Genomic DNA, 23,940 nt, shown 5'->3' with positions numbered 1-23,940 from the left:
CTTGATATAATTCGTGATAGTATGTATTGGGGCTACTCGTGATAGTATGTATTGGTGCTACTCGTGATAGTATGTATTGGTGCTACAACCCTTATTAGTGACACAAGGATGCAACCCCTATATTCGTGACGGTTATCATTGACGATTAACCCTATTTGTAGCAAAATTACTGCCCCTTCTCTAAAAATATTCCCCACTTCTGACAGCAATGGTATTCAGTGAATGGTGCTGATGTCTAACTTGTTTATGGTTTATTTGTTACTGCTTTATTAAATAAATAAAGACTTTTTGCTCTTATATTAATTTATATCGAAGGGTAGCGCTCTACTTCAAATATAAGCGCCGCGCCTTTTAGGATTAAAGACTAACCCCGAAAAATAGAATTAAATAACAGAATTGGATGAATAAAAGATCAAATGAATAAATTTGTTAATTCATTAATTTAGATAATTAAGTTCATTAATATGTAATTCAAATAAGCATTCTACGTAAGGCACTAGTTGTTTAGTTGCGTGAAAACCCGCCCAAATCTCCCTATTTTTTGCTGAGCGCTACGTGCGGCTTTCCCTGTAGCTTTTCTGCGGCGCTTTTCGAGAGCCTGTTTCGCAGGCTACAACTCACCTTCATCTGTTCTTGAAACTTTGAACTCTGGATTGCTTAGTGAGGGAGGCTCATCTAAAACAAGGTTCGCCCAGAACGACACAGAGATCCCGCCAGGACAATTTTCTGGGTCCACTAAGCACTTATCGGCAGCTATGGGGTTAATTGTGGCTTTTTCACCGCCATTGCTTCGGAAGGCACATAGATTTGGTAACGTGCATCCATTGGGAATACTGTTTACCGTCCCATGTAAGTCGCCGATTAAGTCTAAGACACGCTTGTCGGCCCGATAGTAATCAAGCTTCCAAAAATGGTCAGCCTGAGCGTTTTCTAAGAAAAAACAAAATGCCACATGAACAACAAACAAACACCTCCAAGTGTTTACTTTTAGCATGTACTTGCTTAATGTTCACTTTCAAAAAGTAGGTATTTCGAATTTTCAATTGGTAGGTATTTTTAATTTTCAATTTGTAGGTATTTCTCGTTTCCAATTTCTATGAAAAACAAAATCCCACATGAACAACAAACAAACACCTCCAAGTGTTTACTTTTAGCATGTACTTGCTTAATGTTCACTTTCAAAAAGTAGGTATTTCGAATTTTCAATTGGTAGGTATTTTTAATTTTCAATTTGTAGGTATTTCTAGTTTCCAATTTGTAGGTATTTCTCGTTTCCAATTTCTAAGAAAAAACAAAATCCCACATGAAGAACAAACAAACACCTCTAAGTGTTTACTTTTAGCATGTACTTGCTTAATGTTCACTTTCAAAAAGTAGGTATTTCTAATTTTCAATTGGTAGGTATTTTTAATTTTCAATTTGTAGGTATTTCTAGTTTCCAATTTGTAGGTATTTCTCGTTTCCAATTTCTACGAAAAAACAAAATGCCACATGAACAACAAACAAACACCTCCAAGTGTTTACTTTTAGCATGTACTTGCTTAATGTTCACTTTCAAAAAGTAGGTATTTCTAATTTTCAATTGGTAGGTATTTTTAATTTTCAATTTGTAGGTATTTCTAGTTTCCAATTTGTAGGTATTTCTCGTTTCCAATTTCTACGAAAAAACAAAATGCCACATGAACAACAAACAAACACCTCCAAGTGTTTACTTTTAGCATGTACTTGCTTAATGTTCACTTTCAAAAAGTAGGTATTTCTAATTTTCAATTGGTAGGTATTTTTAATTTTCAATTTGTAGGTATTTCTAGTTTCCAATTTGTAGGTATTTCTCGTTTCCAATTTCTACGAAAAAACAAAATGCCACATGAACAACAAACAAACACCTCCAAGTGTTTACTTTTAGAATGTACTTGCTTAATGTTCACTTTCAAAAAGTAGGTATTTCTAATTTTTAATTGGTAGGTATTTTTAATTTTCAATTTGTAGGTATTTCTCGTTTCCAATTTCTAAGAAAAAACAAAATCCCACATGAACAACAAACAAACACCTCAAAGTGTTTACTTTTAGCATGTACTTGCTTAATGTTCACTTTCAAAAAGTAGGTATTTCTAATTTTAAATTGGTAGGTATTTTTAATTTTCAATTTGTAGGTATTTCTAGTTTCCAATTTGTAGGTATTTCTCGTTTCCAATTTCTAAGAAAAAACAAAATCCCACATGAACAACAAACAAACACCTCCAAGTGTTTACTTTTAGCATGTACTTGCTTAATGTTCACTTTAAAAAAAAGTAGGTATTTCTAATTTTCAATTGTTAGGTATTTTTAATTTTCAATTTGTAGGTATTTCTAGTTTCCAATTATTAGGTATTTCTCGTTTCCAATTTCTAAGAAAAAACAAAATCCCACATGAACAACAAACAAACACCTCTAAGTGTTTACTTTTAGCATGTACTTGCTTAATGTTCACTTTCAAAAAGTAGATATTTCTAATTTTCAATTGGTAGGTATTTTTAATTTTCAATTTGTAGGTATTTCTAGTTTCCAATTTGTAGGTATTTCTCGTTTCCAATTTCTACGAAAAAACAAAATGCCACATGAACAACAAACAAACACCTCCAAGTGTTTACTTTTAGCATGTACTTGCTTAATTTTCACTTTCAAAAAGTAGGTATTTCTAATTTTCAATTGGTAGGTATTTTTAATTTTCAATTTGTAGGTATTTCTAGTTTCCAATTTGTAGGTATTTCTCGTTTCCAATTTCTACGAAAAAAACAAAATGCCACATGAACAACAAACAAACACCTCCAAGTGTTTACTTTTAGAATGTACTTGCTTAATGTTCACTTTCAAAAAGTAGGTATTTCTAATTTTTAATTGGTAGGTATTTTTAATTTTCAATTTGTAGGTATTTCTCGTTTCCAATTTCTAAGAAAAAACAAAATCCCACATGAACAACAAACAAACACCTCAAAGTGTTTACTTTTAGCATGTACTTGCTTAATGTTCACTTTCAAAAAGTAGGTATTTCTAATTTTCAATTGGTAGGTATTTTTAATTTTCAATTTGTAGGTATTTCTAGTTTCCAATTTGTAGGTATTTCTCGTTTCCAATTTCTAAGAAAAAACAAAATCCCACATGAACAACAAACAAACACCTCAAAGTGTTTACTTTTAGCATGTACTTGCTTAATGTTCACTTTCAAAAAGTAGGTATTTCTAATTTTCAATTGGTAGGTATTTTTAATTTTCAATTTGTAGGTATTTCTAGTTTCCAATTTGTAGGTATTTCTCGTTTCCAATTTCTAAGAAAAAACAAAATCCCACATGAACAACAAACAAACACCTCCAAGTGTTTACTTTTAACATGTACTTGCTTAATGTTCACTTTCAAAAAGTAGGTATTTCTAATTTTCAATTGGTAGGTATTTTTAATTTTCAATTTGTAGGTATTTCTAGTTTACAATTTGTAGGTATTTCTAGTTTACAATTTGTAGGTATTTCTAGTTTACGTTGCTGACAGGTACAACGAGCCCTCCAGAGAATTCAGATAGAAGTATTTTCATGATGCAAAACAACATCTAGCTTAGAACTGGAACATGACTTTTAGCCTCTCTCGCAGGCGTTTTAAGGCCAAGGCGTCGCAGGGGAGCGATCGACGCCTGAATTAATCTCCTGCGAGGGAGGCTACACTACCTTCGAGCTCGATAGAAACGTCTAGGACTGCTGGTCCCATGCTGGGTGAGCGGTTTATTTGCTGCACCCATGGTTTGCGTCCACCAACTCGCCCGAGCAAGATCCATGAATAATTCAAGCCAGGGAACAAGCTATCAGTTCCACCAATAGAATAAAGAGCATGCCAGGCCTCGGAAACATTGCTGCAACAAACTTACAGTCAGAGAGAGCAGAGGCGGAGAGAAAGGGAAAAGGCCGGATGTGCGGGGGGTGGAGAAAGAGGGAAAAAGGAAAAGATGGAAGGAGATGGGGGAGGGATAAAAGCAAGATGATGGGAAAGTGCGGATGGATGACAGACCCGTACCCAGGATTTTTTTTGGGGGGGGTGGGAGAGAAATCCGAAAAGGTGGACCATTTTTTTCCAGGAGGGAGGGGAGAAAGGGTATAAGTTCTATGATAAAAAAACTTACCATCCCCGAAAGAACAAAAAGGGATTTTTTTTTTTGCCTTTGCAGTATCTTCACTAGACGTTTATTTTCGGATTTGGCTACGTACCAGAGTGATCTTGCTTATGCTTTATAGTTTTGTCTACAAAAAGCACGTCCATTGGGTACCGAAAGTGGACCTTCGGCCGTTGTGGGGGAGGGGGGGTGCGTACGCGCCCCCTGCATCCCCCCTGGGTACGGGCCTGGATGAAGAGATAAGGTTGAAAGAAGAACGGAGGTGGACGGGGGAAGGGGGGAAGGGGGGAAGGGGCGAAGAACACAAGGGAACAGACGGAAGAAAATAAATAGTGAAGGAGGAAACTAGTGGGAGAAGCAGGCGAAAAGCTGAAGCCGGTAGGAGACTGGAGAAGGGAGTTGTTGGTTGTTGGTTTTTGGGAAAAAAAGTTAGAAGCAGAACTGTAAGTATGGTACCTTGTTGTCCCTGTCACTGCGATGATGATGATGGCGCAGGGAGGTAGGGAGTAGATGTACCCGGCCATCTCCTGACTGACATTGCTAGTAATGTTGGCAGTGTGGAAAGTGCGTGTGGCAACTACATCTCCAGTAGAAGGGTTCAGAATAACAAAATTGTGCCCAATGCCTCCAGGACATACTTCACGACCATCGACCTGGATGGCATAGCAATCAAAGACTATGCACCTAACTGTGATTGCGTCTAATAATGAGTAGTTCCAGAAAATATCCATACCCCCCTCCCCCCCCATTGAGGGGATTGTGAATTCCCGGGGGGGGGGGGGGGGGGGGGGTTCAAACGCCAAGGAATTTCCAGAGGGGAGGGGGTATAAAATGCCCTTTTTCCTAAACAGTTACTGTATTTATTTTTTCCAGTGGGTCGGAAATTCCAGAGGGGTGGGGGTCATACCTCCGACCCCCTCAATAGGAGGGGGGGCATGGATATTTTCTGGAATTACACAAATAAACATTTCCTCCTAGCTGATTGTCCATTAGTTTGTTTTTAGTCCTTGGACATTAAAGTGGAAAATATGAATGCAAATAACGTATACCTCATATGTTAGCAGGATCCTTTCACGAAAAAAAATTATATTTAGCAATGCATATTTTACATATGTAAAGTTTTTTTCAGCAAATTTGATTTAGACAAATGACCCAAACTATTCCAAATAAACCGACGGAACATAATGCTTTCTCACACCTAAACAGATTGCGGCGAATAGAGGAGTACTAAAGTGGAACACCACTGCGCGGTCAGTTTGAATGCAAAAATATATATCTTCTCTAATCGCACGCCGTTCAGTGTCTTCAAATGCAAACGACAGTTTCTTGCTGCTTACTTTAATAGAGCAGTACGGCTTTCTCCTGTGGACACCTGGATCATTATACCCTTCTGTTAAGATCTTGATTGATGTTGAGACTGAAACACAAATGCAGATAATGACTGTAAAAGTTAGATCTGCTTTCCCATACAATAAACGACGAGCTATCAATGCGCGCTAAGCCTGGTGCCGTATTCCTGAGTACCTTTATCAAATCCAGTAAGTCCAATGTTAAGGCACTGGCGCCCAACAAACCCTTGAGGGTACAGCTGAACCGCGGTAGCGGCAGCGGGTGGGGACAGATACGCGATCGCTTCGTCATTAGAGTCCACGTTAGCTGAATAATTCTATTGAGATAGATGTGAAAAAAAAATACAATAGAACAAACATCATTTAAGGAAATATTCGCAAAGAAGAAGGAGAAGGACAAGGTCTAAAGGACAAGGTATAAAGAAGGGGAACATTAAATCATTATGTAAAACGTATGGCTTATGGAATTTATACCCCCTGCATTCCAATATCATATTTCCGTTTCGAGAGGCGGGGGAACATCACGTGACGTCGATTAGGTTAAGACTTGTAGCACCACGTGCTCATCAAGTACAAAAGGGGAGGGGCTAAGATCAGGCAACATACGCCATATCTTAAACATGCTTCTCCGAGTTAAACCCCGTCTAAACTAAAACAAGAAACGAAATTATGGGCGCAGCGTGTTGGGAGGTTTTGGGAAGTAGTTCGCAAACATTTCCCTTGTCTTGTGGTTAGGCCACAAGGCGGGGCCACAACCAATCCTGGCAGCTGTTTTCATGAGACATACCATCCATAATGACTTGCGAAACTAACCTTCGACTGCTGTGTCCATATTCGACCGTCCGAAGTCCACGAGAGTCGATATCCGGTTACATATTCGCCTTGTACCAGGGGGTTACCCTTGGTTATTATAGAGCAAACTAAACAAAACAATTACGGACTGGTTAATGCTTAAGCGTGACCGTCATTTATCTTATTTTTATTTTTTTTTTGAAAAATTATTGTCTGCGTGTAATCGTTTTACAGATTATTTTGACCAAACAAGAGAACAAAACCAAGCAGCACCCACTGTAAGTTAGTTTGTTGAATTGAAATTGCAGTATTTGTTGAGTTGCTGCGTGGTCCTTGGCACACCACGCCCAGCTCCCTTGAAGCGTCCCACGGTCAGCGATCCACTGCAGTCCTGAGGAGGTCGTCATGGTATACGCTGCCGGGCTGATGTATCGACAACCTATCGAGAGAAATGACAGTTAATTATTCACCGATTCACAGGCAGGCAGACAGGCAGGGTTGGTCTCCATAGCGACGAGAATTTCTAAGGAGATGCTTCACTGTTAAAGGATTAGAAAAAGCCGACGGATATACACAAAACTATGAGAGAAAACTTACGCCTGGTAGTGTTGAAGGCTTGGTAAACAGCCTCAGCGTCAAGCTCTTTATACCAAACAGCTAAATCGCTGAGCATGTTGTAGGCTCTCGTAGTAGACGACGACTGGGTGTAATCCACAGAAAATGACAGTACCAAAGGATACGTCCTTACAGGATTAGTGCTGGCTATAACTGCTGTCTCTGATTTCTGCAAATATGATATACGCAAATATTTTGGCTCAAAAATGAGTTCAATTATCCATAAATATTAACGCGCGTGGTGTTATTGGTGTTTTGAAATTCAAATTTCCTGTTCTTCAACGGATTTCACGCCTCCATTTCTGTTCAATTTTGTTTACACGACCAGTAGGTGTGCTACTCTACGAATACTAGAATCTAATACACAGTTGAAAGCAAATACAAAAAAATACACATACCTTTATTCCATTGATGAAAAGCGTAAGAAAACCTCCTTTTTTCCAAGTAAATCCAACGTGTGTCCAAATTTCCTTTATAATATTTAGTTCTTTTTCCACTCTAGTGTTTTCATCCTGCACGACCACCACTATGCGGTTACTGTTCCCGTCCACGAAATGCTTTTGGTAAATTCCGAATCCTGTCAGGTGACGTCTCGTGCCCACTAGAAACTGATACTTGTCTTCCTCGGTGTTTTGACTAACATTGAAAGCTTTCAACCAAAAGGAGACAGACATTCCTGTAGCAAAGTGTAAACGAAAGCCAAGTATTAGTTAATCGAGTTTTAATTAAATAAAAAATACTGTAATGGTAGTTTCAATCTCTTTTTTCTAACGTCCCCGAACAAGCAATAACGCACTCACGATCCTATTTTTGTAGGGTATATTTTCATATTATATTATCTTATATTATAATATATAATTATAATATATAATTATTATAAAAACTTTTATCATTTCCGAACAAACAACAGCTGAGGCACTTCATCATCTTACGACTCGCCATAATACATTTAAGTGGACTTTACCTTCGTAGCATTTGCTCGGATCGCTAATGCACTGGGCACTGAATGAGCCAAGATTGACTGAAGTAGAAGCATCCATGTAAACCCCATACTGTGCGTGATTTAAGGATACATTGAACACTTCTCCCTGTGTCACGCTTCCGAACGAACAGGACTTCACCTCCACAAGTTTTTTGGAAGACTCTAGCGGCCAGTAGAACTCTGCAGCATCGTAAATTGAACCTGCAAGAAAACATACTTGATTTCTCGACAATAGAACGATATTTAGCAAATAGGGCGCAGGGGCGCGCCTAGAGAAAAACGCAGGGTGGGGTCCAGTGTAGTAATTTCAGGGGCGACGGAGTGGTCCCATAGGTGGGAGGAGGGGGGGCGAAAGTTTGGGGGTGGGTAGTGGTTTCAAGGGGGAGGGGTGATTGGTGGTTTCAGGGGGGAGGGGTGGTTGGTGGTTCCAAATCCTTAAGCGCTATTTATAAAAACGTGGGGAATAACCTAGGTTTGTATGCACGGGATTTTAAACTGTTCAGCAAATTTGTTGACGGTTGCATATGATGAATACATATATAAAGAAACTTCCGCTCAGAAAAGTAAGGGGCGCCCCCCACCCCCCCCCCCCCCTTCCCCTCCCCTTCCGCCGTCCCTGAATTCACTGACCAGCTGACTACGGATCAGTTAAGCTCAAATCCGGCTAGATACCTTTTCTATGCAAATACACACATATAGACAAGCTAATGACTTGTCGTGGGGTTATTCGAAATGACGCAGAGGAGAGAACTTGGGATGTTACCTAATGGGACTAAATGGAACCAAAAAATGTGCGCCGATCTATACTGTTTTAAAATTATTGTAATACTCCTTTTCATCGTATGTTTATTTCATGCAAAAAATCATACCCCAAACAAAAGGGAGAGAATAGCGATTCTTTTCAAAAACATAAACAAGCAGGCAATTCAACAGTAATTACACAAACTGAGCAAAGATGGCGTAAAAAGTCGTACAAATGCATTGAAGTCGTAATCAATCAATCACTTCAACTTCTAACTTTGAAAAAAGGGCAAATTCTACCTTAATTTATACGAGATAACAACTTTCCGCGAGAAAAAAAAAACACAAATTCGACGGGTGGCCCAGTGTGTTAGCGCGTCCGCCTCTCACCTCTGCTGAAACGGGTTCGATTCCCGGTTGAGACATGGATGGTATCTTTCTGTTTCTAGGCCTGAATTTGACTTGTTTACGTACTTGAGCTAACTAGAAGCTTGTGTGCCTCAGTTCCAAGATGGGGGCATTCTTAATACAGGTTGGTAAAGTGTATTTTCGTGAAACGAGATTTGGCCATTTTTCACCCTACGAGAAACGTGAAATCGTCCATTTCGACGTCCGTGAAACGCCATTTTGCCCGGTCCATACCCCCCTTTACCAGCCTGTTAATACACTAGGATTTTAAATGTGAAGCTCTTAGAACATGGCTTGTATAAGAGCTATATAAATTCTATATTTATTAATTATTTACTGACTTTTCATAAGGATGATTTTCACAGCCATACTTCTCATTCTATCTGCTATGAATTAAAGTTGTGTGAGCAGATTATGAATTGAACTTCACAAAAAAATGCTAAATAATACTGATAATACATATAAAAGCCTAATACAACCTAATAGACGTTTCCCGCTTTCATATCATAATCATAATAATAATAAGCTAATTTTCATTTTGGAGAGTCGTTTTAGGGGTAGGGCATCGTTTTTACTTTAATGGATAAAATTTTATTTGAACTTATCCGAGAAAGACAATTTCTGGGAAACTCAAGAATTCATGGGACTCTTAATTCAATTCCCAGGAATTCTCGAGACGAGAATCCAGAAGAGTTCACCAGATCTCGGGGCTTATTTCGTCGGGGTGTTAATACTGTTAATTGTAACGTTAGCAGTTTGGCGTCCTTCACCTTCCATTTTTATCGGCCATATTATCGGCATTATTATCGACACTGACTTACAGACCTTGCTAGACTTTACCCAGTATAATTTTACTATTACACACCATCGACTCTTTGAAAAAAAAAAAACTAGATAATTTTCAAAATTTCAAAGAAGCGAATAAAATTCTACATTTAACTAGAACTTTCTTTTATAAACTTTCAGAGCGGTGTTAACAAAAACTGCGACCCTGCCGTTTTGTAATTTTTTACTAAAAAAGTAATTTCACATATCCATGCGTCTACAAGGCTTTTAAAGAAAAACATAAAATGCATGTGCAATTTTCATGCCCACTTAGATTCCATTTATTTGTGGCGGTTTCTAGTTACCAATAGCCTCCCGAAATTGCTAAAACACACACTTACCATTGATCCTTTCTCGGTGTAACTCACATAGATGGTTTACATCAAAGAGCGTGTTTACGAAGCTGAAATATGCTACAAGAAAGATGACAGCAAAGGATGGGTATAAACCTCTCGACCAAGGCATGGTGAATTCAAGAATCGCCTCTCGCCATACTGAAGTGATTAAACACAGCCAAAGGACGACACTAACAGTATTGTTCTCAAGCAAGTCACATTTCATTAATTAATAACCCAAACAGTTACCACCAACAGTTCAATTCTTCGCGCAATCAATATAAGAATTTGGATAAGTACTGAATTTAATTAGATTTCTAATTTTTGCAGTTTCTAAGTCTCTGTAAGAGCAACACAAAATCATAATTTTAAATGATGTCTGTTTTTTTTTTTTTTTTGCGTGTTCTAAGTACAGAGACTAAAAATGCTAGTGTGATGATTACGGCAGGTGAAAGCCCCCTTAAACTATTTTCCGAAAACAGTCATTTTGTGCAAAACTATAGGAAGCCTACGACTCCACCATCCCACAAATTATGAATAACATCGACTAGAATATTAATTGTAATTAACGTTATTTCTCATTTTTCGCAATGTCAGCCGGTCAAAGTAAAACTCGTAGAAAAGTCGTAAAACTCAAGAAAAGTCGTATGCAAATATTATTTGCATAAGATGAGTTTAAGGCGGCGCGCATAATTGTTTTCAATTTTCTAGGCATAGAGTACAAGCCAATTGCAAAATAATCGCATTTGTTAGATGTTTTCGATAAAGCTCACGGTTTCTCAAAAAAAAAAAACAGACGGACGATTTACAATTTAGCGCGCACAATCATAACCTATGCTTCTTTGTCAACACTCCCACACAGACAAACACTGAAACACAGGCCAGCCCGTGGAAGCAGGTTGGAGCGCATAAAGATTCGGGGGGAGGGGGCTGAACGCACGACATCAAACATGACGAGGCCTTATTTTGATAATAATAATAATAAACATTGGGAGACTTACTAGATTTTCTGCGGTAGCGCTAGTAAATAGTTCATAACAATGAAAGTATATGGATAATTTATCGTTATCTGATGTAGAGATAACGCATTGTTACATACCGAAGGGTATCATAGTAGAAAACCAAAAGAATTGAAAAACTTGCGTGAAACATGGAAATTGCACATAGAAATAAGAACATTAAAAACACGCTTTAAAGATAATTAGCTGAAAAAGCTGTGCAAAAATTCAGTTAAAAAAATAGTTGACAAAGCAGAATACTGTTGTGAAATGTAGTTGGAGGGAAATGGGTACATTGCTATGGTACTATGAAAAGGTGGCGCTATTGTCATGCGCAAAATTACGGGCTGACAAAAGTAGTTGTTTTCTATAGTTTCGCCGCATTACAATCGAAGACTCATTGTTTGTTTAATGTTAATATTACTTCGCGTGTTTTCAAGAGCCCTAATAATCTGTTTACGTAACGTAGAGGGCATATCCGGATAAAAAAAACCATTTGTTTGTTATTGCCCGTTTTCGACCTCTGTAAGTAGGGGCAAATGTATCAAATGTCTCACCACTTTTTTCTCGAACTCGTCAATGTTTCGTGTTACGCTGGAAGTCTGGGATCAAGGCAACTTGCTTGCTGTGTGCTAAATATACGACGCCTAGAAATAGAGACAAAAGAACGGTGATCGGCTAGTTGCTGGTGTTGGAGACTGAGAGCAAGATGGTAGTCCTGTGGCTTGTGTTGCTTAGCGGTCTGGTGTTTACAGCGAGGGCAGAAAGGACCCGTAAGTCATTACAATGCTTCAATTGAAAAGCCTTTATCTTTCTTTAAATCTCTCTAGAGTCGCGTCCTCTGACTTAAAAACACAACCTAAGTAGGTATAAACTTTTAAGAAACTCTGTTGGCGTGAGAGCCGGAGTGTAGATAATTGGATTTCGAGCTTGAGATGTTTTCTCCTGCCCCTTAGTATATTCTCGATGAGAACAGATGGTAACTGTCTCAATTGTGGTTTTTGCTACTCTAGTAGAGAGCCGCTAGCGATTTATAAAGTACACGCTTATTGCCTCGATTCTTTGGCAGGATATCACTTCCATAAGCACAGAACAAAACACTACAAAACGACCCCCTCCAGATCTCTGAGAACAATATACCCTTGGAACGACTTCTGTTCAGAGGGTTGACGGTAGAGTGGTGGTATTTATATAAGGTTGGGGGGCACTATTCCACCTTTAGAGCATACGTTCACAAAAACAGAAGGTGGTCTTCAAAGGAGATAACAATTGTAAGGTTGAGACACATGTAAATCCATACTACAGTAGTTAGGTAGGCATTTAAAGTATATCTTTTTTTTTATTATTATTCTAAAATCAATAGGAAATGTGATAAGCGTTTTTCCTCAGCGGTCAAGATAGGATGTTGCAAAATAGTGATAAAATTAATGATTGAAAAAAAGTAAACCGGTTGTATGTAACCATAGACTAACATTCAACGGTAACAATACACATTTCTCTCGATGAGATTTTAAGAAAGAATTTAATAGCATTTTCTCTAAATACCAGCAGAGGGTGTGCTAGCAAATGAACCAATGATTCGCACGACCTTTCACGCAATGTGCAACTGGTGCCAAGTCCTTTCTAGTTAATCACCGTCTGCAGATTTTAATGGCTTACTCTCTACGACCCGACAGTGATGAACAATACACAGATCGTTTGCCAGCTTATTCAATAAACTAATAAGCTCATTTAAATTATTCAACAGCAATTTTGCCATCCGGGTGAGCGGTTTGGTCACAAATTATTCAAGAACTCCAGAAACTAAACGATTTTTTTAAAAGCATGGAAAGGAATAGGAATTCACTCACAGTGGAAAGGGGCTGAAAATAAGTAAAATTTACTTCATTTGTGTAAATAAAAAATATCAATCTTTGTTAGTCGTTTTATAATTGAACTCAAATGAAGTTAGCCTTTGATGATAACAAAATACCAAACAAAGCAATCAACAAAAACATTTGAATCACTAAATATCGCCTATACTATCATCAGCTGCTCTAATACAATGTCTTAATCTGTTGAACCCAGGGATCTCGCCTGCTGTTGTCTTCTCGGTTAATCCGAGCTCTAGCATTAAATTGCGTGAGCACTCAATGGTGCAAGTGCAGTAGACACGAACGAGTTCCAAAGGCACGAGCGAGTTCTGAAGGTTGCGCCTATTAATGACAATAAATGGCATAATAACCATTCACTTTTCCATCAGGTCATGTTCCTTGGGTACAACAGCCATCCTCGTTCCCTGGGGACAATGTTCCTTCGGTACAACAGCCATCCTCTTTTTCCTGGGGACCATCTTCCTTGGGTACAATAGCCATTCTTTTTTCCCTGGGGAGCATGTTCCTTGGGAACAATAACCATCCTCGTTCCCTGGGGACAATGTTCCTTGGGTACAATAACCATCCTCTTTTCCCTGGGGCCGTGTTCCTTGGGTTCAATAGCCATCCTCTTTTCCTCGGGTCATGTTCCTTGGGTACAATAGCCATCCTGTTTTCCCTGGGCCATGCTCCTTGGGTACAATAACCATCCTCTCTTCCTCGGGGTCATGTTCCTTGGGTACAATAGCCATCCTCTTTTACCTTTTTAACCGTCAAAAAAGAGCAAAATCTCCCTTCATCTTTAGACTAGATGTTAAATTTAACTATATCTAGACTATCTGCTAAATTTCCAAGACTAGTGATTGGTTCATTTCTATCTGTAAACCTGTCAAGCTTGAAGATATTTTGCAAGGTGAATATGCAGTAAATAATCACACTAAAAAAAGTCTGAGAAAAGCAAATTTTCTAGGAAGAAAGGTTTTAACTATCAACCTTTGATAAGGATGATTTTCACAGCCATTTATTTTCACAGTAATTTATGGTTGTGCGAAAAAACCATGAATTTAAAAGCAATCTGGATGTAAAAAGCTTACATTGCATGGTTTTCCTCAGTCCTGAGCACTAAAACTGGCAATAAACTATAGTGAGTTCATTTCATCGCTGAAATGACCAGAAAAAGAACTTATTAAATTTTCATCTCAACATCCAAACATTTTAATGAGGAATTTTAGAATAATCTACATAAAAGCATTGAAGAAATGGCTTGCAAAACACCTGTTTCCTCACACCACTGCTTACATCTACACCAATCTGGGTATAGGAGTTTTGATCTATTCGACAGCAAAGCTTGAAAGATTTCATATTACTGCTAAAACATTGTAAAGAGTAATCAGCTGTCGATATTTCATGAGAAAATATGAGGATAAAAATATAAAAATTTGAGAAGGATTATAGGAGAGCAAAACAACACACAGACATAATAGATGGATACAAAACAAAGCTTTTCTTTAGCATGATGTATGTATGATGTATGTTCGGGGGGTTCCGAAAGACCCCCCCCCCCCCCACCGGCTTGAAGGTCCACTCAGAACAAACAAAATTTTATAACGTTTGGCTAGAGATATGCCTTGCACATCAGTATATCTTAAAATGACTATAAAAATCTTTTTATAATACTTATCTTTATCATTATCGATATATGTTAAAAAGCACCATATTTAATAACATATTAAATACAAGATTGATTACTTAATGTAATAAGGGGTATACCAGAAATTTGGTCCGCTGAAATGAAAAAAAAAAAAACACCCTGCTCAAAATCCTGGCTACGGGCCTGTGTATGTAATATTTTTTGTACTTTTAATGATTGTCACAAAGTGACATGCCCTTCGTTGCATGAATTATATACAGGTTGTGCAATAAATAATGTAAAGTGCAGTTGTATGCTGGTCCTTGCCTCTTTTTACCAGAAAACTGTTAGGTTATTTTCAAGGGCATTAAAGCTACAGTAATGTTATCAAAAATGTATTGAAATTATATAATTTGGAGAGATTTTGCAAGTTATGATATTTACCATAATTTATCTATTGCTTACCAGCACATAATAGCTTCGTTGCCCCATGTCAAGGACACTGTATTTACATATTTGATAAACCAGGAAAGCAGCGGGTGGGTCAGGCCCATTACCAGGGGAGAGGGGAGAAAAGAACCAACTGAAACAAGACTGCAGCAAAGAAGCCTCAAAATGTGCCAACTGAGAGAAACTGAAATGGTCTTTACTAAATTGGCAACAAAAACCCTAAACAAAACCCGAGAAACGAGTCCGTGTGCATTGCATCCTACGAGCATAAGATGTGAATATGAAAACTCACCTCATAACATAAGCTTAATTCTCAAACCTTCTTCGTTTCTTCCTACAGTCACCAAAAATGGCGAGTGCCCGTTTGTCGAGTCGTTCCCTGCATGTCCCGTGTTACAACCGAATGAGTGTGCAGTTGATGTGGATTGCAACGAAACCGATAAGTGTTGTTTTAACGGATGCATCCTTACTTGTACACCGGCGACTTTCATAAGCAAGCCTAATCCGAACAGTAAGTTGCTTCCTTTACTTCAAAGCAATCGACTAGGGGGACTCGTATTTCAAGATGGGCCTCCTGTGGTACTGGTAGGTTTAAATTCCCAACAGCCTCCGCGTACTTTTATCCCCTTTATGTTCCTTATTTTTATCATTTTTTCTCACAAAATTATACCAAACCCTATCAAAAAGAAACAAAATTTCATTTTTCGGGCTATGCAAATGTATATTGAGCTTTGTGACATGTTTAAACCCTGTTTTTCTTCCACCAGTGTGTGAAGCGTCAGTTGACCTGGGATTCCTCATCGACTCGTCCGCTAGCATTGGCTACCAGAACTTTAAGAGCGTGAGGAAGATGGTTGATCGCATCATCAACGTTTTCACCATCTCTCCCAAGCAGACCCACGTGGCTATCATTACCATCAGCGACAGGCCTGCGCATGTGTTGAGGTTCAACACGTTGCAAGGAGCAGACCTGAACAGCGCGAGTGTGAGGCGAGTGGTGGACAACCTGCGGTTCACAAGAGACAAAACCAGGATCGACCTTGCGCTCAGAATGGCGCACAAGGAGATGTTTAGCAAACTGGGAGGGGGACGCAAACATGCGCAGAAGGTATTTAGTACTCGGCATTATTTATTTCTTTATTTGTTTTCATATTAAGAAAACGTTGTCGTTTTGGGGGTCTGGTACCGAAGTTTCTTATCAGAGACTTTCTCCATTGACTGAAGATGGTCACAGTCACTGTTTTTCTCTTCTGATTAGAAGTAATAAAGTTTACGAAGCACCTGCGGTACGGCAACCTTAAAAATGACAAGAATCATGCATTTTTTCCAAATAAGGAATATATTAGTTCCCTTATAATGAAGTGACCCGTTTAGCAAAAACGACAATTTCCTTGATATGTGTTTGGTTTTTTTTTTTTGGGGGGGGGGGGGGAAGGGGGGGTTGCAAAGTATTTGCAGAAGGTATTGTGTGTGTAGCAAGCTCGACGAGGGGTACAAGCATGCGCAGAAGATATTTGGTGTTTAGCAAGATTTAAGGGACCGCAAGCATGCGCAGAAGGTATTGCGTGTTTAGCAAAGCTTGTTAAGAACAGGCTTAAATATAGACTGGCAAACTTCCTTGATATTGATTCTGTATTTGAAGTGTGCGGTGAGCTGAAATCCGTAACAGCAGGCATTGCTAGGCTAGCATAGCTAGGGGCTAGGTGCAGGGGAAATATAAATAAAAGCGGCCATTTTCGAGAAAAGAAGGCATTTTAAATTTTTTCATATGATATCTATGTCTGTTTGTTGTTTGCTTTTCAAGATACTGGTCGTATTCACGGATGGCATTCAAACATGGAGACCTGACAAGATGGAAAAACTCAGCAAAGCATCGGAGCCGCTCAAGAAGATGGGTGTTAAAATCATACCCGTGGGGGTGAGGGGTGAGGAGATAAATGTCGGCTCGCTGTTGGATATGTCCCTCGACACTTACTCTGTCTTCAATATGGAGTTTTTCCCGGAGCTGCTGCAGGCACTAAAGAAAATGTCAAAAGTTCCTTGCAGTGGTAAGTAAGCATGTTTTTTTCCCTGGCAGGCGTAAGTTACAAAGCATACTTTCTGATTGGTTGACTTAGAGCGCCGCGCGCGGGCCGTTATTCCCGCCCTTTCTCGTTATCAGGTGGGCACAGTATTAGAAAGAGGAACGTATTCATTAACGCAGTAGTGGATCCAGGGGGAGGGTTTAGGGGGTTTACCCCGCCCCCTTTATAGGCTACCAGAAAGCCATATGTAACAAAAAAAAATTACCCCCGAAAAGCTTGATCTGCCCTTGTAGCGTCTTAATAAAACAGTCAAATCTGCAAATGACAATAAGAAGATCACAAACACAATTTTTTTTTCATTACGACTCTTCTGGCCTGTAAATAACAATCACGTATTTCTAATTCCGTCAACAACAACAATGGTCGTACGTACTTGAGCGTACTTCAATTTATCTATATTTTTGCAGTACATTGATTGGCTAGCTGGTTTAGTGATTGACTGTGTCGTTGTGTTTTAGATAACCGAGAAGTCAGGGACAAGCATGAGATGAAGTTAAGTAAGACGTTGAAGAAACTCTACCGAAAGCGCAAACCTTAACATGCTCAACAACTATTCAATCGCTATTGCTGTAATTCTCAGAATAATGGCATAGTGTAGAGTGCAAGTAACCATGTCTATGTAAACCCGTCTAAAAATAAAGGTGACAACAAAACCAAGAAGACAAAAAAAATGCCATACCAACCTCTCTTGTCAGCTTGTGTGTTAAACGAGTAAAAAGATGGTTTGTGGCTGCGATAACAAAATTACTCGATAGCCTTTCATTATTCAGCGATTTTGCATTGCTAATACCAATATGATGCTATAGGGGGGATGCTACAGGGGGGGGGGGGGGGTGCTGGGGGTGCGAGCGCACCCCCCACAACGGCCAAAGATCCACTTTCGGTTCTCAATAGACGTGCTATTTTTAGACAAAACTATAAAGCAAAAGGTAGATCACTCTAAGCTAAATCCGACCAATAAACGACCCGTGGAGATACTGCAAAGGCATAAAAAATCCGTTTTTGTTCTTATTCTGGGGTGGTCGGATTGTTATCAGAAAACTCACTCCCCCTCCCCCCCCCCCCCCCCCCCCCCCCCCACCCACACACACACACATACCTCTCCCCGGAAAAATTAGGCCCACTTTTTGGGATTTCGCACCCCCCCCCCCCCCCCCCCCCCAAGGAAAATCTTGGGCTCTTCAAGAGTTGCTGCCCCCTCAATATTTTCTTAATGTTTCTGTATTGCGTCCCCCCTCCAATATTTCGAGGCCTTCTACGGCACTGTTTAGCTGGCGGATAAAGTTTCACACCACGCGTGATTTCAGAGATAGCTTCGCTGATCAGGGAGGGGGTGTCCGCTAATATATTGTACAAAACTACATTTATCCCTTATAGGCCTTCGTACTCATCCGATTTTTTTTTTTTTGGGGGGGAGGTTGGGCAAAAACAGGAGAATATGAAACATTTCCGATATGATAGCAATAAATCGATTTAAATACAATCAGGTGGAGTAGATTCTAGAGTATTATATCTTAATATCCAGTTTTTTTTAATTTCATATCAAACATATTTCCCACATATAGTGTCCTTCGTATGTATTGCCTTATATGGGCATTGATGCCCATATTAAGAAGAGCTAAAGTTTTCCCGCTCCTGGATCTCCAGAAAACATGGTGAAAATGCTGATTCCTGTCAATTTTAGACTCGCGGCCGAAATTTGTAAGAAAAACTTGATCGCTTGGTCAAATCTTTTTCCCACTGATCTTGAAAAGCCGTTAGACCCAGGCCTACAAGAGGTCGGCCGAGTGGGTATGAGGGTCACCCAAATATTGATATGGATGGTTTTTATAATCATCAGGGGGCAGGGTTATGTAGGCAAAATTGTAATCTAGACCTCTTGTGCAGCATTGCGATAGTTAAGTGATATTTTGAATCCGTATTTGCGATTTCGGTGTACTCATATTCTTTTTAATTTTTTTAAATTAATTAATTCATTTATTTTAATTTCACTTATCGGTACCTTTTTATCAGTCGCACAGGCAAGATTAGAAGACTTCTGGTGCGAAGTCATAGATATTCTTTAATAGAAGAAGACCGCTTCTCGCGTCGTGAAGCTGTAAATTTGTTTGTCTCCGTAAACTTTCGAGCCATCCGCCGAACCGACTTATTCCACTCCGTCACACTAAGAAAGAGAAACCTAGTTCAGAATAAAAAAACTCATTCTTCTGCCAAGGCAAATTCCTTGATGACCTTAGTAGATTGAGTTTAATCAGACAAATAGTTTGGTTTCGAGACGAGAGAAGGTATTATTTCTAATAAATTGCTGTTACTATTATTACATTCAGATTTTCTATTTATATTACAATCTCTTTTACAAACGTTGCGATCACGACTATATTAGAAATCATGTCTTTGAGAATCGCTATTAATTGAGCAAATTCAACATTCGTAAGGGCAAATATTAGGCGCATCCTTGTAACATACAATCAGAGTGTAACCTACCGACCCCTCCCTACCAAACAAAAAGTATTGGCGTCTCATTCAAAATGCCGTAGTTGCCTTTATAATCACCGCCTACTTCATTAATTGTTTCTCCTTTTCCGCAGCCAATAACAACGCAGCATTTGTATTATGACTCAAAGTTTAATTTAAGATTAATTAGCAATCAAATAGTGCGACGTATTCCAAATTAATAACATGGACATTGCTCGTTGTTTGAACACCACGTCAGGAGAAAATGCCGTTTTGCCGTTTGGGGTATTATATTTAAAATTGGTGAAAATGGAGTGACATTAGCTCTATTTTAGCCGAAATCAAGGGATTTTTCTGTTATACTATAAGTAACGAATTTGAAATTTACAATATTAGACAATTTCTGCAATCACAGCCTTTGTGCAGACGTACAGATATTACACAATTTGAGCGTCGGATCCTTTTCAACATAATGGATTTCGTTACTTTTTCACATGTCCGTAACTTACTCCTTCAGTTATTTCAATTTCCTCTACTTTTACAAAAATTTAATATTCGACCCTTACCATTCATAACAAAATGGCCATACTCGATCCTTCAACGATTCAGTTCCTAAAGATACAGTAAAAATAACACTAAAGCATGATTAATTAAAGATACTCCCGCATTTCAAGGACACTTAACACATTTTGTGTTCCCAAGGCTTTTCTTGGCGGGAGTCCTAAATTTTGAGGAGACTTTGGATTTTTTGGGCCTTTTTACATGTAAAAAGGAGCGAAACAACAATTGTCTATAAAAGAGTAAAAATACCCTTTAGCTCCAGGGAAGGTATATATTTATACAACCCCAAACAGTCCCGGAGTTCAAATAGGAATGTATAAATTTATACAGTCCCGGAGTTCAAAAAGGAATGTATAAATTTATACAGTCCCGGAGTTCAAAAAGGAATGTATAAATTTATACAGTCCCCGAGTTCAAAAAGGAATGTATAAATTTATACAGTCCCGGAGTTCAAAAAGGAATGTATAAATTTATACAGTCCCCGAGTTCAAAAAGGAATGTATAAATTTATACAGTTCCCGAGTTCAAAAAGGAATGTATAAATTTATACAGTCCCCGAGTTCAAAAAGGAATCTATAAATTTATACAGTCCCGGAGTTCAAAAAGAAATGTATAAATTTATACAGTCCCGGAGTTCAAAAAGGAATGTATAAATTTATACAGTCCCGGAGTTCAAAAAGGAATGTATAAATTTATACAGTCCCGGAGTTCAAAAAGGAATGTATAAATTTATACATTTGAACTCCGGGACGGTATAAATTTATACATTCAACAATTGTTGTTTCGCTCCTTTTTAAATGTAACAGATACTGACAAATAAAAGATTTTGACATATCTTCCGGTTAATTTGGACATTTGTATCGGTTATAGCTAAAACACTGATTGCTTTTTTTTATGAAACACGTCATTCGAGGTAATTTCTATTTCGCTTCTTTATAAATACAATAAATGATAAGAAATGGATGTTTTAGACATTTCATCCCGGAACACATAATCATTTGTTCCACGAATCGTAAAATTATCGATTGACTTCTTAACGTAAAAGGACGGGGAATTCATATTTAGTGAAATTAGCAAATTTTTAAGGCGAGTCTTGCCATTTCTTGCTAAACGGCAAAACGGCATTTTCTCCTGACGTGCTGTTTTGTTACAATTTGACATAATAACTTGTTCATCTGCAGGGTCACATGAAAATAAATCAAAAGTTCAATGCAACAAAAATCTTTAGAAACCGCTGGTTATAACTCTAAATTGCTGGCAAATCCTCTACATAAATAGTTTATAGCAAGATATACGCTATAATGTGTTTAGCGGTAAGCAACATTCACAGGCCTGCTGTGAGAGCAATAAAACGCTAATACTGAATAAATATATCTGTTGTCATAAAGAACCTAAATTGATTTCAACTTTACATACTAGTCTACTTCTCTGAGTGCGCCTTATTTCATGATGAAAAAAGTTCCGGTCGTGGGCGCTTATTCTCCCCCCTCTTTGGGGGACCGAACGGGGATGGTTGCCTTATCTAGCAAATTCGGCTCGACGGGCATTCTTTTCTTGTGGTCACCTTCTTCGCGTACTTTGCTAAAACGCGTGATGTGATTACATTTTTTCCGGCAACTCTCGTCCCACATTGCTCGCATCAGACGGGAGATCTCGCACGGAGGGTACTCGATCTCGAACAGCACTACATTTCTGTATTCCTCTTGCTCAATCACAGGAGCATTTCGGCCGAGCCTTGGACGGTACTTTGACTTGACTTTCACGGCCGAGAAATTTTGTTCCCTTCCTCGTCATGAACCGTCTCTTTCAAACGGTAGAAAGAGAGCTTATTGATTTTCAATTTGTTCAAGCAGTTAATGGTGGAACGATAACAATAAAATCTTTACCCTGGGTACCAGACGATTAGCTTCGTGGCGACCACAATTTGAGCGATCTCTCAAATCGTTGTCGCCGCGAAACTCGGAGCCTCTCGTACCCAACCGGAGACTTACTTACTTCCGCCAAAAAGCCATTACGTGGCAATGTGGGTTTTCCCAAGAAAACGCGTCACTCATTTACAGGTGATCCTAATAAAAAAAAAGCTTAGAGAAAACAGAAAATACAAAGCATACAGACTAGGGAGGGGAGGGGGGGATAAGTAGGCTCAGGCCTTATTATTACGGACTTTAAAAGCACACTAGCATACACACATTGGCACCAGTCGGGCCAAGACGGGACGCTAGCACAGTCTATTACCCGTGCAGTTCGGCAACCATGGACAGCTGTTTCGTCGTTGTTAGGACTCGTCAGCATGGCATAGCCGGTTTGCCTCAGTTAAACTTCATCGGCAAAAAAACTGCAGGGCGACTTCGACTCGAACGAAGTGCTTTAAACCACAGCTCAGATCTATGTGGGATCTAGAGCTGCGACCGGGCTAGCGTGATGCCAATTGTGCGGATCACGCATGCGACCTTTGCTAGTCTAAAACTCCGTCGGATAGCCAAACTATCCTTGCGAGTATGTATACATAAATGTGGACTTTAGAAGCACACATACTCGCAAGGATAGTTATTATTACGTCATAATGATATCATTTTCTAGTTGCATAGTCATAGTGTTTTGCAACTGATCTTTGGTCATGTACGATTTTTGGATAGTTAAATATTTAAGACACAACACATATTATCGAAAAATATTACAAGGCACTAAAGCAAAACAAGGTAAGTACTATATTAGCACGGCAAAGCAATATGGGATTGATTCTTCAAAGAGCAAATTTGGCTCTACGGGCATTCTTTTTTTGTGTGGTCACCTTCGCGTATTCTGTAGAACATAGTATTCAATAAAGCAAAATTTGCAGATGTTTAAGGAAGGATTACTGAAGATTGTTAATAAAAGAGTCCCCATAAAAAGACTAGGCTCGTGGGGTGATGCCTCATGCATTACAAGGGAGCATAAGAGATTGCTTAGGAAAAGAAAAAGGCTCTACAATAATTATAAGTAGTTTGGAAATGCAGCAGATGATAAGCAAAAATATCGTCGGTTCCAAAAAGAGATAAAAGTGTTATTATGCAAGGCCCAAGAAGAACACATTGCAGAAATTCAAATATAGATCCAAAGAGCAAACCAAAGAAATATTGGTCATATATTAAAACAAAACAAAAAACAGCAGACAAGGTAGGGATCCCTCCTTTAAGGGGTAAAACTAGACTTAAGGTTGACAGCCTAAGCAAAGCTGAAACCTTGAATGCTTAAATCCAGCAATTGTTTACAATGGAAGATCTGTCATGTTTTCTGAAAAGAACTCTGGTGGTGTAACAAGCATTGATAAAATCAGGTTTATCCCAAAGGGAATAAAAAGGCTTCTTTAAAACCTGAATAGTAAAAAAGGCCAGGGGGCCTGATGAAATCCCCACCAAAATAATTAAAGAAACTGCTGTCAAAATTGCGAAATGGCATCCTTCCTATTTTATCAATCTTACAAGTCAGTCCAAAAAGATTGGTGCAGCGCAAACGTCTCTTTTTTAGTAAAAAAATTGAATGACTGAGGAACGGGAGGTACTGTCCATTTTCCTTCGCCTGCTCGACTTTGCTGACGTGACAAATCCAATTCAGCGTGAAGTATTGTAAGATCTATGTAGTGACCTACCAATAACCACTTGATCAGTTATATGCAGTCTATTCGGCCATTATCCACCCCCCATGTTAAAACCCTGGATCCGCCCCTGCTATTTAAAAGAGAGGAGCTA

General features: G+C 38.9%; 2 protein-coding genes across 9 annotated transcripts in view; one reads left to right on the top strand and one right to left on the bottom strand.

Annotated features, from left to right (window-relative positions):
- The window catches only part of LOC5521276, a 73,239-nt gene extending 57,698 nt beyond the window's left edge, over window positions 1-15,541 (bottom strand). For 3 of the 7 annotated variants that reach the window (XM_048723285.1, XM_048723286.1, XM_048723287.1), the window contains exons 1-11: window positions 10,189-10,410; window positions 7,856-8,074; window positions 7,290-7,567; window positions 6,874-7,060; window positions 6,554-6,715; window positions 6,298-6,404; window positions 5,660-5,801; window positions 5,473-5,552; window positions 4,592-4,788; window positions 3,696-3,877; window positions 622-930 (exon numbers count right to left, since the gene is read on the bottom strand). In XM_048723285.1, coding sequence (XP_048579242.1) covers window positions 622-930; window positions 3,696-3,877; window positions 4,592-4,788; window positions 5,473-5,552; window positions 5,660-5,801; window positions 6,298-6,404; window positions 6,554-6,715; window positions 6,874-7,060; window positions 7,290-7,567; window positions 7,856-8,074; window positions 10,189-10,408 — 2,083 coding nt within the window. In that variant the 5' untranslated portion in view covers window positions 10,409-10,410. Of the gene's footprint in view, window positions 1-621; window positions 931-3,695; window positions 3,878-4,591; window positions 4,789-5,472; window positions 5,553-5,659; window positions 5,802-6,297; window positions 6,405-6,553; window positions 6,716-6,873; window positions 7,061-7,289; window positions 7,568-7,855; window positions 8,075-9,363; window positions 9,397-10,188; window positions 10,411-11,737; window positions 11,830-15,405 lie in introns of those variants that run through there. The other 4 variants (XM_048723290.1, XM_048723289.1, XM_048723291.1 and 1 more) reach the window with 4 other exon arrangements.
- On the top strand, window positions 11,814-17,941 carry LOC5521278 (collagen alpha-1(XII) chain). 2 transcript variants are annotated; one of them, XM_001640912.3, is made up of 5 exons: window positions 11,814-11,953; window positions 15,454-15,624; window positions 15,881-16,221; window positions 16,918-17,161; window positions 17,656-17,941. In XM_001640912.3, the coding sequence occupies exons 1-5, from the start codon at window positions 11,890-11,892 to the stop codon at window positions 17,733-17,735; spliced, it is 900 nt and encodes a 299-aa protein (XP_001640962.2). In that variant the 5' UTR covers window positions 11,814-11,889; the 3' UTR covers window positions 17,736-17,941. The 2 variants fall into 2 exon arrangements, with proteins under 2 accessions (XP_001640962.2, XP_032222170.1); XM_032366279.2 differs by lacking the exon at window positions 15,454-15,624 and having other exon boundaries at window positions 11,820-11,953.
- Window positions 17,942-23,940: the final 5,999 nt, after the last annotated feature.

Source organism: Nematostella vectensis, chromosome 2 (genome assembly GCF_932526225.1).
Source record: "Nematostella vectensis chromosome 2, jaNemVect1.1, whole genome shotgun sequence".
NCBI lineage: Eukaryota > Metazoa > Cnidaria > Anthozoa > Actiniaria > Edwardsiidae > Nematostella > Nematostella vectensis.
The sequence above is the reverse complement of the archived record's forward strand: the minus strand, read 5'-3'. Positions and strand labels throughout refer to the sequence as shown.